The sequence below is a fragment of the Scyliorhinus torazame genome, chromosome 2 (assembly GCF_047496885.1).
Source record: "Scyliorhinus torazame isolate Kashiwa2021f chromosome 2, sScyTor2.1, whole genome shotgun sequence".
NCBI classification, from domain to species: domain Eukaryota; kingdom Metazoa; phylum Chordata; class Chondrichthyes; order Carcharhiniformes; family Scyliorhinidae; genus Scyliorhinus; species Scyliorhinus torazame.
In genome coordinates, this window is record NC_092708.1 from 335,404,659 (window position 1) to 335,420,584 (window position 15,926).

General features: G+C 49.0%; 1 protein-coding gene across 1 annotated transcript in view; it reads right to left on the reverse strand.

The window, feature by feature from the left end:
• Positions 1-15,926, reverse strand: part of tdrd9 (tudor domain containing 9) — a 255,517-nt gene that overhangs the window by 153,814 nt on the left and 85,777 nt on the right. Inside the window, exon 2 of the mRNA XM_072489934.1 lies at positions 7,767-7,867. Coding sequence (XP_072346035.1) covers positions 7,767-7,867 — 101 coding nt within the window. The remainder of the gene's footprint in view (positions 1-7,766; positions 7,868-15,926) is intronic.

Consider the following 15,926-nt stretch of genomic DNA (forward strand, 5'->3'; position numbering starts at 1 on the left):
GGAATGGACCTATCTGTGGGAGGTGCTGGGGGGTTTTGGTTAGCATTTGGACGGGGCTTCATCGACTGGGTTAGGCTGCTGTATCAGGCGCCCGTGGCAAGTGTTCGGACGAACAGATTGACATCGGGCTATTTTAAGCTGCACCGGGGGACGAGGCAGGGATACCCTCTCTCCCCACTGCTGTTTGCACTAGCCATAGAGCCGCTGGCAATTGCGCTGAGAGCCTCAAGGGGCTGGAAGGAGCTGGTTCGGGGAGGTGTGGAACACAGTCTCGCCATATGCAGATGACCTGCTCCTATATGTTTCCGACCCACTACAGGGGATGGGAGAAATTATGGAGGATTCTGGGGGAATTTGGCCGGTTTTCGAGTTATAAATTGAACGTGGAGAAAAGTGAGATGTTCGTGATCCAGGCAAGGGGGCAGGAGGGGCGACTGGGGGTGTTGCCGTTTAAAGTGGTAGAGGAAGCTTTCGGTATCTCGGCATCCAGGTAGCATGGGAACGTTAACAGCTACATAAGCTAAATTTGACCCGACTGGTGGACCAAATGAAGAAAGACGTCCAAAGGTGGGACATGCTCCCGCTATCACTGGCTGGGAGGGTACAGACAGTGAAAATGACTGTCCCCCCGAAATTCTTGTTTGATGTTCAGTGTTTCCCCATCTTTATTCCACGGGCCATTTTTAAACAGGTAAACAAGGTGATCTCTGGCTTTGTATGGGCGGGCAAGACCCCATGAGTAAAAAAAAAAGATGACGCTGGAGCGTGGCCGTGGGGGGGGGGGGGAGGAGGCTGAGAGTCTGGGGGCAATGGAGGAAACATGTGGGAGCATCGGTCTGGTCTCCAAATTACAATAATCATCGGTTTGCCTCGGGGAGGCTGGATGCAGGGTTTCGGAGATGGCAAAGAGCAGGGATCGAGAGGATGGGAGATCTGTTCATAGAGGGGAGCTTTCCAAGCCTGAGGGAGTTGGAGGAGAAATTTGAGTTGACGGGAGGGAATGGGTCCCAGCAGGCGCAGGACTTCCTACGTAGGCTGGTCTCAACCTTCCCGCTCCTACCACCAAGAGGGATACAGGACAGGGTAGTTTCCAGAGTATGGGTGGGAGAGGGGAGGGTTTCGGGCATCTATAAAGAACTCATGGGGGTCAGAGGAAACGCAGACCGAGGAGCTGAAACACAAATGGGAAGAGGAGTTAAGAGGAGAGATGGAGGATCGTCTCTGGGCGGATGCATTGAGTAGAGTCAACGTGTCCACAACATGTGACAGGTTCAGCCTGATACAATTTAAGGTCGTTCACCGGGCACACATGACAGCATGCCCGGATGAGCAGGTTTTTTGGGATAGAAGACAGGTGTGCAAGGTGTGCGGGAGGACCAGCAAACCATGTTCATATGTTCTGGGCATGCCTGAAACTTAGGGGATTCATGCAGGGGTTTGCGGATGTCATGTCCAAGGTGTTAAAAACAAGGGTGGCACGGAGTCCAGATGTGCCGATTTCTGGAGTGTCGGAAGATCCGGGAATCCAGGAGGAGAAAGAGGCAGACGTTCTGGCCTTTGCCTCCCTGGTAGCCCGGAGACGGATACTATTAGCTTGGAGGGACTCAAAGCCCCCGAAGTCAGAGACCTGGCTTACTGACATGGCTGGCTTGCTCTGTCTGGAGAAAATCAAGTTCGCCCTGAGAGGGTCAATGTCAGGGTTCGTCCGGAGGTGGCAGCAGTTCGGCGACTTCTTTAGAGAAAATTAACTGTCAGCAGAGAGGGGGGGCACTTCCGGTTGCGGCCATGCCTAGATAGGTCGCATGTTCGGCAGCTCCCGCCGGGAACGGACTTTTGGGCTCTCTAGGGGGGCCCCAACGGCAATTGTTTGACGGCTTCCAGTGTGGGAAGGTGACAGCAAGGTCCCGCCGACATTATATGGATTGGACCAGGAGTGGAGCTGTGAAAAAAGAGATCTTGGAGCAGCGAAAAGTGAGAGGGAGGAAAAACAAGATGGCGGCGGGTGGAGACCAAGCAGCATGGGCGCAGTGGTCGCAGGAGCAGCAGGGGTTTCTTAAACGCTGCTTTGAGGAGCTGAAAACCGAAATGCTGGCGCCAATGAAGGCGGCGATTGAGAAGCTAGTGGAGACCCAGAAGGCCCAGGTGGCGCCGATCCGTGAGGTGCAGCAAAAAGCCTCAGAGAACGAGGACGAGATCTTGGGCCTGGCGGCGAAGGTGGAGGCACACGAGGCGCTGCACAAGAGGTGGGCGGAAAGATTTCAGGACCTGGAGAATAGGTCGAGGAGGAAGAATCTTCGGATTCTGGGTCTCCCCGAAGGATTGGAGGGGCCCGATGCTGGGGCATATGTGAGCACGATGCTCAGTTCGCTGATGGGCGCGGGAGCCTTCCCGAGGCCCCTGGAGCTAGATGGGGCTCACCGGGTCCTAGCATGGAGACCCAAGGCCAACGAGCCGCCAAGGGCTGTAGTGGTGAGGTTTCACCGCTTTATGGACAGAAAGTGTGTCCTGAGATGGGCCAAGAAAGAGCGGAGCAGCAGGTGGGAGAAGACGGAGATCCGAATCTACCAGGACTGGAGTGCAGAGGTGGCTAAGAAGAGAGCTGGTTTCAATCGGGCTAAGGCGGTGCTCCATCGGAAGGGGGTGAATTTCGGTATGCTGCAGCCAGTGCGATTGTGGGTCACGTTCCAGGATCGGCACCAGTATTTTGAAACGCCTGATGAGGCATGGAGCTTTATACGGACTGAAAAGGTGGACTCAAATTGAGGGTTTGTTGTGGGGGGGATGTTTACAGTGTATATGGTGTTTATTACATTTAGGGAATGTTCTTTTGGTTTGGGTGCTGGATGGGGGTGGGTGAAGGGATTTGAAGGGGAGACTGTGGGAGAATGTGGGCGTCGGTGTTGGAGAGGCAGACCCCCACGAAGGAAGAGGGGGAGTGGAGGTCCGGGGATGGGGAATTGGGGTAAGGCCGCAAAAGGAGCTGCGCCAGAGGGGGCGGGGCCGGCTCAGAAAACGCGGGCTTTTTCCCGCGTTAGAGAAGGACGGGGGTGGGGGCCGGGGCGGGATGGGCGGTGCTGGAGAGGAGCGCACACTGACTGCCAGGGAGGGGGGAGTCGATGGAATGGCGGGAGAGGCCGGGGTCAGGAGTCAGCTGACTTACGGGAGTGTTATGGGGGGAGCAAATTAGATGTGGATCTAGCAGGGGGAGGCGGGGGGTAGTATAGGGTTGCTGCTGCATTGGCCAAAGGGGAGCTGGAAGTAGGAGGTGGTCGGGGCGGGGGTCCGCCGTCTGGGGACTGGAGGGTGCGGGAGGCGCGGGCACGTGGCTGGCCTAGAAAAGGAGATGGCTAGTCCGGGTGTGGGGGGGGGGCACACTTAAAAGGACTGAAGGCAGACGTGGTTATGCTCCAGAAGACACATTTTAAGGTGGCATATCAGGTTAGGCTGAGAAAGGGATGGGTAGGGCAGGTATTCCATTCAGGGCTGGATGCGAAGAACAGAGGGGTTGCAATACTGGTGGGGAAGCGGGCGTCGTTTGAGGCAATGAATATTGTAGTGGACACCGGAGGTCGATATGTGATGGTGAGAGGTAGGTTGCAGGGGGTGCGGGTGGTACTGGTAAACGTATATGCCCCGAACTGGGATGATGCCGGATTTATGAAACGCATGATGGGTCGGATTCCGGACCTGGAGGTAGGAAGCTTGAGAATGGGGGGGGGGGGGGGGAGATTTCAACACAGTGCTGGATACAGCACTGGATCGCTCTAGGTCCAAGACGGGTAAGAGGCCGGCTGTGGTAATACCAGGTATTGCAGTACCTGAGAGGTGGATGACCATTGGTTAGACCTCGGAGTCTACCATTGGCTAACGTACAGAGCTCCACCCTGAGAGGCGGGGTATAAGAACCAATGCCGTCCCAGCAGCCTTCACTTTCTGTATCAAAGTTGCTGGGTACAGTTCTAGCTGATTAAAGCCTAATAGTTATGACTCACCTTGTCTCGAGAGTAATTGATTGTGCATCAATGGTTTATGGACCAGATGGAGGGAGTGGATTCATGGAGGGTTGTCAGGCCCCTGGCCAGGGAATTTTCATTCTTTTCCCACGTCCATAGAGCCTACTCCCGGATAGATTTCTTTATTTTGAGTAGGGCGCCAATCCCGAAAGTGGAGGGAACGGAGTATTCGGCCATAGCCATCTCGGACCACGCCCCGCACTGGGTGGAGCTGGAGTTAGGAGAGGAGAGGGACCAGCGCCCGCTGTGGCATCTTAATGTAGGATTACTGGCGGATGAGGAGGTGTGCGGGCGTGTGTGGGGGTGCATTGAAAGATATTTGGAGGCCAACGACAACGGGGAGGTGCAGGTGGGGGTAGGCTGGGAGGTGCTGAAGGCAGTGGTCAGGGGAGAGCTAATCTCGTCAGGGCCCACAGGGAGAAGAGAGAGGGCAGGGAGAGGGAGAGGTTGGTGGGAGAGTTCTTAAGTGTGGACAGGAGATATGCAGAGGCCCCCGAGGAGGGACTACTCAGAGAGTGGCGGAACCTCCAGACGGAGTTCGACCTGTTGACCACAGGGAAAGCAGAGGCACAGTGGAGGAAAGCGCAGGGGGCGACGTACGAGAATGGGGAGAAGGCGAGTCGGATGCTGGCACACCAGCTTCGTAAGAGGGAAGCAGCGAGGGAGATAGGTGGAGTTAAGGATAGCGGGGGGAATACGGTGCGGAGTGCAGTGAGAATAAACGAGGTATTTAGAGACTTCTATGGGGATCTGTACAGATCTGAGCCCCCAGTGGGGGAAGAGGGGATGCGACGATTTTTGGATCAGCTGAGGTTCCCGAGGGTGGAGGAGCAGGAGGTGGCTGGTTTAGGGGCGCCAATTGGGCTGGAGGAGCTGGTTAAAGGATTGGGGAGCATGCAGGCGGGGAAGGCCCCGGGGCCAGAGGGGTTCCCGGTCGAGTTTTACAGGAAATATATGGACCTGCTAGGCCCGTTGTTAGTGAGGACTTTCAATAAGGCAAGGGAGGGGGGGACCTTGCCCCCGACAATGTCCAGGGCGCTGATCTCTCTGACCCTGAAGCGGGACAAGGACCCACTGCAATGTGGGTCATATAGACCGATCTCGCTCCTCAATGTGGATGCTAAGTTGCTGGCAAAAGTGCTGGCTACGAGAATTAAGGACTGTGTCCCGGGGGTGATTCATGAGGACCAGACGGGATTTGTAAAGGGCAGGCAGGTAAACACTAATGTGCGGAGGATCCTCAATGTGATCATGATGCCCTCGGTGCAGGGAGAAGCGGAGGTAGTGACAGCTATGGACATGGAGAAGGCCTTCGACCGGGTGGAGTGGGAGTATCTTTGGGAAGTGCTGCGGAGGTTTGGGTTCGGGGAGGGGTTCATCAGCTGGGTCAGGTTGCTCTATAGAGCCCCGGTGGCGAGTGTGGCTACAAATCGGCGGAGGTCGGAGTACTTTCGGCTGTACCGAGGGACGAGGCAGGGGTGCCCCCTGTCCCCCTTGTTGTTTGCACTGGCAATTGAGCCTCTGGCCATGGCATTAAGGGAGTCCAGAAAATGGAGGGGACTGGTCCGGGGGGGGGGGGGGGGGGGGGGGGGGGGGGGACATCGGGTGTCGCTGTATGCGGACGACCTGTTGCTGTTTGTGGCAGATCCAGTGGAGGGGATGGTGGAGGTCATGCGGATCCTAAGGGGGTTTGGGGACTTCTCGGGGTATAAGCTCAATGTAGGGAAAAGGGAGCTCTTTGTGATGCATCCAGGGGACCAGGGGAAGGGGATAGACGACCTACCGTTGAAGAGGGCGGAAAGGAGCTTTCGGTACTTAGGGATCCAAGTGGCTGGCAGTTGGGGGGCCCTGCACAAGCTCAATTTGACGCGGTTGGTGGAGTAGATGGAGGAGGATTTCAAAAAATGGGGTGTGTTGCCACTCTCGCTAGTGGGCAGGGTGCAGTCAGTTAAAATGATGGTCCTCCCGAGGTTTCTCTTTGTGTTCCAGTGCCTTCCCATTATGATTCCCGAGGCCTTTTTCAAACGGGTAGGCAGGAGCATCATGGGTTTCGTGTGGGCAAATAAGACCCCGAGGGTAAAGAAGGTGTTTCTGGAGCGAGTTAGGGACAGGGAGGGCTGGCACTGCCGAATTTGTGCGGCTATTATTGGACTGCCAGTGTGGCGATGATCCGTAAGTGGGTTATGGAGGGAGAGGGGGCGGCGTGGAAGTGGTTGGAGATGGCGTCCTGTGTGGGCACGAGCCTGAGGGCGCTGGCGATGGCACCGCTGCCGCTCTCGCCGACAAGGTACACCACGAGTCCGGTGGTGGCGGCAACGTTGAAGATCTGGGGGCAGTGGAGACGGCATAGGGGCGAGGTGGGAGCCTCGGTTTGGTCCCCGATTTGGGAGAACCATCGGTTCGTCCCGGGAAGGATGGATGGGGGGTTTCGGAGCTGGCATCGGGCAGGGATTAGAAGAATGGGGGACCTGTTTATAGATGGGACGTTTGCGAGCCTAGGGGCGCTGGAGGAGAAGTTTGGGTTACCCCCGGGAAATGCTTTCAGGTATATGCAAGTGAGGGCGTTTGTGAGACGGCAGGTGAGGGAATTCCCGCTGCTCCCGGCACAGGGGATTCAGGACAGGGTGATTTCAGGTGTATGGGTTGGAGAAGGCACGGTTTCGGCGATCTACCAGGAGCTGAAAGAAGAGGAGGAGGCCTCGGTAGAGGAGTTAAAGGGCAAGTGGGAGGAGGAGCTTGGGGAGGAGATAGATGAGGGTCTGTGGGCTGATGCCCTGAGTAGGGTTAATTCTTCCTCCTCTTGCGCCAGGCTCAGCCTAATACAATTCAAGGTTACTCACAGAGCGCATATGACAGGGGCGAGGTTGAGTAGGTTCTTTGGGGTGGAGGACAGATGTGGGAGGTGCTCGGGAAGCCCGGCGAATCACGTCCACATGTTCTGGTCGTGCCCGGCACTGGATGGGTTTTGGAGGGGTTTCGCGAGGACTATGTCAAAGGTGGTGAAAGTCCAGGTCAAGCCGAGTTGGGGGTTGGCACTATTTGGGGTATTGGACGAGCCGGGAGTGCAGGACGCGAAAGAAGCCGGTATCCTGGCCTTTGCGTCCCTGGTAGTCCGGCGGAGGATCTTGTTATTATGGAAGGACGCAAAGCCCCCCCCCAGGGTGGAAGCCTGGATAAATGACGTGGCAGGGTTCATTAAGCTGGAGAGGATAAAGTTTGCCTTACGAGGCTCTGTGCAGGGGTTCTTCAGGCAGTGGCAACCGTTCCTAGACTATCTCGTGGAGCGTTAGGAGGAGGTCAGCAGCAGCAGCAACCCAAGGGTGGGGGGGTGGGGGGGCTTCCCTATGTTTACCTTTGAATGTCATATGGGGGGGTTACTGTATATGGGGGAAAACCAATGTATAAGTTTTGTATAATTTTTGACTGTTGTGTTTGTGTTTCTTTCTTTTTGTTATGGGGGGGGGGGGTTGTTAAAAATTCTGTTGGAAAATTTGAATAAACATTTTTTTTTTTTTTAAAGCAGAGAGGGGGGCACGGTTAGCTTAGATTAGTGTGTAACAAAGGTGGGACCTGTGAGGGAGGAAGACGGCCTTTGCACTATGTTTATATTTGTATGTACACTGTTTCTTCTGTTATTGTTACAAAATCACAAATACCTCAATAAAATGCTTTATTAAAAAAAAAGAATATCTCAAAGGGAGCCCTTGAAAAAGCATTGACCCGCCTCAGGTAAGCAATCCATTTCTGTCATACCTGCTTCAGGAAAAGCTGCCTTGTGAGAGATTAATTGAACCTTTTGATCGCTCGAGCTGTTTTCATCTTCGACTTTGGTCATCTGCGCTACTAACTCACACCTGAAACAAACAAAACGGTTACTAGCTATTTATAGTTCGAACTTCTAGATTTCCAAATTTGAAAACATCACTGGTCATTGCACATTAGCACATTCCAGCACATACATTTTTTTGTTCTATACAAATCTGTAACTAGTCTTGATTGCATCCCAATTTCCAATGTTTGGCCTTCGAGTTTCACACCTCAAAAGTTATAATCTTCAGATGCCACATCTGTAATGCATCATGGAGGGGTAAGGTGACTGGCGAAAATATTTTTACCAAGTACCATTCTGACAAATGTTATTTAAAAAATAGCAGATGGAGAAAAACAAAAAGCAGTTTTTAAAAAATTCCCACGCTATCATTTGCAAACCACCAAGTACTGCTATGAAACTGACCATTCAAACTGCTTCACATTAGTTTCAATATTGAAAAAACATGCATACTTTTCCCCCAACTAGTTCTGTACACCAGTCTGGAATTTGGACAAGAAATGTATCCTGGCTGTGTATGCACAAGTAGGTGTAACATGAAAGTTCTAGTTTACACCCTGCTCCTTTGCAGCTACAATACTTTCGTGTGTATCATAATGGCCAGGCAAAGAATTTACAAGCAACAATGATGAGATTTAACCTAAAAAACAAATGAATTTTTCTCCAATGCTTTACTTAGTTTCACCCCCACAACCCAAAGATGTGCAGGGTAAGTAGATTTGCCATGCTAAATTGCCCCTTAATTGGAAAAAAATAATTGTGTACTCTAAATTTATTTAAACTTTTTTTTCAAATTGCAAATCTAAGCTGAGGTACAAAGAAAATAATTAATGTAACATGAGAATAAAAGCCTAAAAGAGTTATTGCACAGAGGGATTAAATATGGTCTTTATCTTTCATCATTAAAGTATATACTATTTTAATCTGGTAGGTCTTCCAAAAAATTGCATTTACCATATTTCTTGTATTAAATTTGCATTAGATTTTAGTTGTTCTATCATTAATATCAGATACACTCCAGCCTGTGAGCAGCAACACAGGGGATATTAGTTTATTCTCTTTAAATAATTCAGAAGAACAGTCAAAATGCCACAGCTTCTTTTGTACAATACCACAGACCTTTAATTAGGTCACTTGTCATCAGTAACACCAAAAACACCTAACACTTCAAACCACTGCCAGAAACTGAAAAAATCATTTTGCAATGCGGTCAGAGTACACCTGCAGTCACATTTGGAATCATGGAATCATTGAACTTTCAGTGCAGAAGGAGGCCATTCAGACCATCGTGTCTGCACCAGCCCTTGGAATGAACATCCTACTTAAGTCCACGCCTCCACCCTATTCCGTAACCCAGTAACCCCATCTAACCTTTTGGACACTACATGGCCAATCCACCTAACCTGCACATCTTTGGACTGTGGGAGGAAACCGGAGCACCCGCAGGAATCCCACACAGACATGGGGAGAAAGTGCAAACAGACAGTCACCCGAGGCAGGAATTGATCCCGGCTCCCTGGAGCTGTGAGGCAGTAGTGCCACCATGCCACCCACACTATTTTTCAAAATAAAATTAACAACTTTGGCAGGATACTAGATTCTCCAGATTTTCAGTTGGCATAAGAGCACAAGGCAAGACAAAATTATGAGCCAGTTTAGATTTAGAACCAGTTTTAGATATTTTAGGCAGCCAGACCAATATTTGACAGATTAAATTCAATGTGATTATTTAGTACTCAACGAAATGTAATGGGAATGTTGACAAAGAAATTAAACATTGCCACTAATGCATGAGCACAGCCTCTGACCGACTGAGGAAAAGATTATTTAAGCACCCGGAACTCAAACCAGAGACTACGGTCATGGTCTACCAGGCATCAGTAATCCCTGTACTCCTATATGGTTTGGAGATTTGACAACAAAGCACTGGAGAAACACCACTAACGGTATCTTTGCAAGGTCCTCAAAATCCAGTGGCAATCAACAGGATACAACAGTAGCATCCTTACGCAAACTAACATGCCCAACACTAGAGAAATAGCACCAGGAGTTGCTTCACATGATCCTCCAAATCCAAAAGCAAGAAAGGCGGTTCAATAGCAGCAGGGAGTTCCTAGCTTGTAAACACCAAAATAGAGGTGGCTCATTTGAGAAGATACTAAACTCATTGCAAGGCTTCAACAGCAACACCCAGGTGCAAAGTCAAGACATAGGAGAGAGCGTACAAACCTCAAAACAACTCATCTACCTGACCCTTTAAGTATTACCTGTCATGCACTTGGCCATCGTAGAACCGATCAATCTAGAGTGGTAGCAAGTCATCCTCAAGACCAAGGTACTGTCTAAAAAGTAACGGCTAAAAGCCAAAATAGATGTGTGTGATGAATAGAGCAGTGATACAGGGAACATAGATTCAAGATAAGAGGCAGAAGGTGTAGAGGGGACATGAGGAAGAACTTTTTTTTTTTTTTTTTTTTTAAACATAGAGGGTAGTGGGTGTCTGGAATTTGCTGCCTGAGTTGGTAGTAGAGGCAGAGAGCCTGAACTCCTTTAAAAAGTAACTGGGCCTGAACTTTAGGTGCTCCAAGCTATAGGGATATAGACCTGTTGCAGGAAGATGGGATTAGAAAGGGCACCTGGGTGGCCTCATGCTAGCATGGGAAAGATGGGCTGAATGGCCTCCTTCTGTGCTATACCTTTTCTATGATTCTATGGCGGGCTAGTGTCAGGTCATCGACTTGTTCAATCGGTGACGAATATCCACATAGCACCAATACACCACAAAGCCCCAAAGTCCAAGAGGAAGATTATCAATGCCTTAGCCTGAATGCAGCCTGACTAAAGAGAGAAATTCCAAGTGCAGTTCACCGCCAATTTGGTTTTCATACATCCAACTCAATTCTGGAACAGTGCGATCAAAAAAGGTTCACTGTATTTGATTATTGTGCTCAGAATATGGGATTTGAGCATCATTGTCACAAGGACTGGTTTGATGAAAATTATGCTGCAATTGTGTGTCCTCCCAAAAGAAAAAAAAAAATGCTGTCAAGGCTAGGAAGACAAGGTAACAAATCAAGAAAGCAGCATTCCAATAGGTCACGGTTAGTGTCAAAGTCAAATCCAGAAAGGGCATGTGGTGGAAGACAAAGCCGGAGAGGTCCAACAATATGCGGATCATGACATGCAACGCTTTTCCAAGATGACAGGGTCATCTGTAGACCAAGGTTAATGGACAAAATCCCCTTTGCTTACATGGTGTTTTGCTTCATGAGGATGACAATTCCACTATCACCGTGAACAACTCCTCAACCATGAATCAGTGGCAGCTGCTACTCTACCCCAGTACCCTGTGGTGGAATCCACGAGTGAACCACTATTGATGGGAGAGCAACAGCAAGCAACCAAACGCATGAAAAACAAACCTACAGCCCCAGTTGTATTGTAGCCGAGACCTTCAAAGCTGGTGGGCTTTGATCACATCAATACTACATTCACCCATCCTCCGGATCTGAGAGGAAAGAGAAGCTGCCCCCCACCCACCAGTCCCAACTTCAGGAACGCAACAACTGCAATTATGTTCAAGGGAACATCCATCATGCTGTACAAATCTTCACGGTATAGCCTTCTTGCTCATGGCAGGAAAAATCCTGACATGTATTCTCCTAAATCGTCTACTTCTGATGTCTGAGAAGTCGCCCGTGTGACACAGTTTGGCTTTAAGCCTTGCAGAGTGTTAAGAGAGGGAGATATTAGGAAATGGCGTCCAGAAATTGGATCAAAGGTGTAGCAGGTAATTTAGGGGTGAAACAGACTGAAGAGAAAACACTGCTAGCATGGAGTCAGAGGGATACGCCCACACCTGGTCTGAGTTACATTGTCCCATTCAGACTTAAGCTCGTTAGTAGGAATACACAGGATGCCCGGTTTAGCCAGGGTAAACCACTCAAACTCCATTGTCCTTCGGGACACTCCTGTTTGACTAGCCATTAGCCTTAACAGAGTTGGATGGTCTCTTTTGCCCATAAATGGGAGGTTAGTTGCATATCAGTACTATGGCTCGGTTCTTTTATATAAACGGGCATGGGAAATCAGACAGCAAAGATAATGAAATTGGGTTCAAATCTGGAGACCCCAGGAGAGAACATTTATTTGAGGGGCTGGACGGAGCTCAGAGAGACAGAAAAAAAACTGAAGAGGTACAGTGAGAAGGATTTGAAAAGCCAGAGGTGTCATGGATATCTGTTCCAGGAAAGGGTTCGGAAAGAACTTCACTAACAGAAGTAAAAATTGCTTCGTAAATGCAAGCATCACCTTTGTCTGTCTGTGTAGTGGAATGAAAGCAGAGCTGCATGTTCCTTTGAAATGCTGTTTAATGGGAACTCGTGTTAGAATAGAATAGAATTCCTACAGTGCAGGAGGCCATTCGGCCCTTCGAGTCTGCACCAACTCTCCGAAGGCCCACACCCCCACACTGTAACCCAGTAATCTCACCTAAGGGGCAATTTAGCATGGTCAATCCACCTAACCTGTACATCTTTGAACTGAGAGGGGAAGTTGGAGCACCCGGAGGAAATCCATGCAGACACGGGGAGAAGGTGCTAACTTCACACAGTCACCCAAGGCCAGAACCCAGGTCCCTGATACTGTGAAGCAGCAGAGTTAACCATTGTGCCACCCATTCTAGTCCTGCATCTTAGCCACTGCTAAGGGCTGGCCAGGCGTCTGTAACAGGAGAAACCTCCAACATGGCCTTTGTTGCATGGCCAATCCAAAACAAAATGCCCCAAACACCACCACAAACACTTCATTGTGTTCATTTACTTGAGCAAAGCATTTGATACAGAAATCACGAGGCTCTGTGGAATGTGCTCCAAAGACTTGGATGTCCAAAGAAACTTCTTCACAATTCTACAAGTCCTTCAATTTGATATGATTGCAATTATTTTTAACGAGAGATCTGAAACAGACACCTTCAAAATTCAGACCGTGGTTAAACAATGCTATGTGATAGCCCCATACAATTTACAACCAATCTACTTGACATTGCTATTCGTTTAACACAAAATCACTGCCCCCTGGTGTCAGTACTAAACACCATTTATGGAAATCTTTTCCATGCAAAAATTAAACTGGCCTGCCATAGACAGCATGATCTAGTTTGCAAATCACGAGTTTTGTTGCCCACTCTGCATCATGCTTGCAAGTCACTCAAAATCTCTTCAATTTATACACAAAAACTCTACCTGTCCTTGAATGTTGTCAAAACAAAACTCGTATCCATCCAGTCACTATATATTCCACCCTTCCCGCACCCTCCGGCCGAAGACACTCTGGAATAAGATGACCGCTCCCCAAAGCTTGGCAGACATCTCTCTCATAAGGACAACACGGATGAGGAGATTCAACACCAGCTCAACTGCGCCAGGCCTTCTTCAAACTCCGGTAGCGAGAGTTTGACAAGAAAGACCTCTGCAAGCCAACCAATGCTGTAAGCGTGCAGAGCAGTTACCATCATCACACTTGTTGTAGTGCAGTGAAATCTAGAGTTAGCAACAGAAGAGTGCTGAAGAAATTTCATTAGCAATGCCTCTGCCACATCCTCCAGATTAAAGGGAGAATCGCCAAACAAACACTAATGTCCTTCTCGAAGCCAACTCCACAAGCATTCAGGCGCAACTCTTACAAAATCAACTTCAATTGACTGGACACTTGTGTCCAGATGGCTGAAAACTCTCCAGCAACAAGTTCCGTTTTCTCAACTCTCAAATGGCAAGGTTTCAGGGGAGGACAAAGGAAACACTTCAAATAAACTCGAGCTCTCCTTGAAGCAGCAATGACATTAATGATGGGGGCGGAGCTAATTGCCAATCATACAGAAAGGCAGCACTGTCCATCAAGCTTCATCATGGGTTGAGTAACAACACCTTAACAAGGAGGCAGAGCGACTGCATAAGAAAAGGAAGCAAACCTAGGATTCCACCACCTAATGGGGCATAATTCCAAGGATATGCAGATAAAGAATCAGCCAGTTCAATAACAAGATTCATGGTAGAAATCTGTGATCCTGAGTAGGCATCATCCTCAAATCGAAGGACAATGATGCAGGGGGGAGATTTAAGATTTCTGGATCACGAGGATAGTTTCTGGGGAAGGTGGGACCTGTACAGGCAGGGTGATCTGCACCTGAATGGGGATGGGATAAACATTCTTGTAAGTGGGTTTGTTAGTACTATTGTGAGGGATTTAAACTAGTTCGACAGGGCGAGTGGACACAGTGTTAATGCAATAGGGACACAGTCTGTTGCGTTTCAATGGAACACGGCAATACTGGATGACCTCTACTTTAATGCTCGGACTATCATAGGCAAGTCAGATGAGTGAAGAGCAGGTATTGACACATGGAGCTATAATGTTGTTGCCATCACAAAGACGTTAGTGAGGGAGGGGCAGGACTGGCAGCTCAACATTCCGGGGTATAGGAACTTCAGTTCATGGAAGGGTGCAAAAGAGGTGGTGTTGCATGATTAATTAAGGAGTCAGTTACTGAAATAAGGAGACACTATCTTGGAAGGGTCTTCTGATGAGGCTTTGTGGGTCGAGCTGAGCAACAAAAAAAAAAAAGGGCCATCACGACTGGTAATGTATTATAGACCACCAAATAGTCAACGGGCAATAGAGCATATATGTGGACAATTTCACCGAGGTGTGTAAAAACAATAAGAGTAATTATATTAGGGGATTTCAACTTCGCCACCATTAATTGCGATAGTCACATTGTAAAGGGTTTAGAGGGTGCAGATTTCTTGAAATGTACTCAAGAGAGAGCTTTTTATATCAACATGTTGAAGGTCCAAGGGGTGGTGCATCGCTGGACCTAGTTCTGGAGAACAAAGTCAGACAGGTGTTAGAGGTAGAAGTGCGGGAGCATGTTAGCGATAGGGACCACAACACTACGTTTTAAATTTGTTAAGCAAAGGAAAAAGATGGTTTGCAAAAAACAAAAAGGGTTTTTGATTGGGGGAAGGCTAATTTTATTAAAATAAGATAGGATCTGGCCTGTGTAGACTAAGAATACATACTTCTGGGTAAATGTACAGCAGAACGGGGGAGGCATTCAAAATGAAATTGGTGAGAGTACAGGTCCAACATGTTCCCTTCAGGATGAAATGTAGGAACAACAAGTCCAGGGAACCCCGAATGTCGAGGAATATCCAGGACTGGTTAGGAAGGAAGAGAGAGATTTTTAACAGGTACAAAGGAAGCAAATCTACAGAGGCCTTCGTGGAGTTCAGAAAGTGCAGGGGGGACTCAAAATAGCAATTTGGAGAGAAAAGATGGGGCATGAAAAAGCACTGGAGGATAAGATTATGGAAAATCCCAAGATATTCCATTAAGTCTATCGAGGGGAAGAGGTAACCGGCGAAACAGTAGGACCCATTCGGGACCAAGGGGGTAATCTGTGCAGGGAACTGGATGATGTTGATAGTGTGTTAACCGAGTACTTCACATCTATCTTCACTTTGGAGAAGGAAGTGTAGGCACAGAATTCAGACAGAGGGACTGTAAGGTTCTTGAGCAGCTCGACATAGGGAGTGAGAGGTACTGGAGGTTTTGATGGGTTTAAAAATGGGCAAATCTCCACAGGTCTGGATGAGTAGTATCCCAGACTGCAGTGAGAGATGAGGGAGGAAATTACAAGGACTCTGAAACAGATTTTTAATTCCTCGCCAGCCATCAGGGAGGTGCCAGAGGACTGGAGGACAGCAAATGTGGTTCCGCTTTTCAAGAAGGGTAGTAGATATAAACCAGAGAATTACAGAACAGAGAGTCTCACAAATTAGTGGTAGGGAAACTATTGGAAAAAATTCTGTCTCCACTTAGAGGGGCATGGTTTGATCAGGGACAGTCAGCACGGCGTCAGAGGGAGGTCCTGCCAAACAAATCTGATTCAATTTTTTGAGGCGGCCAGGTGTGCAGATGAGGGTAGGGCAGTTGATGTAGTTTATATGGCTTTCAGCAAAGCCTTTGACAAGGTCCTACATGCGAGACTGATGAAGGTAAAAACAGATGGGATCTGCAGTAAT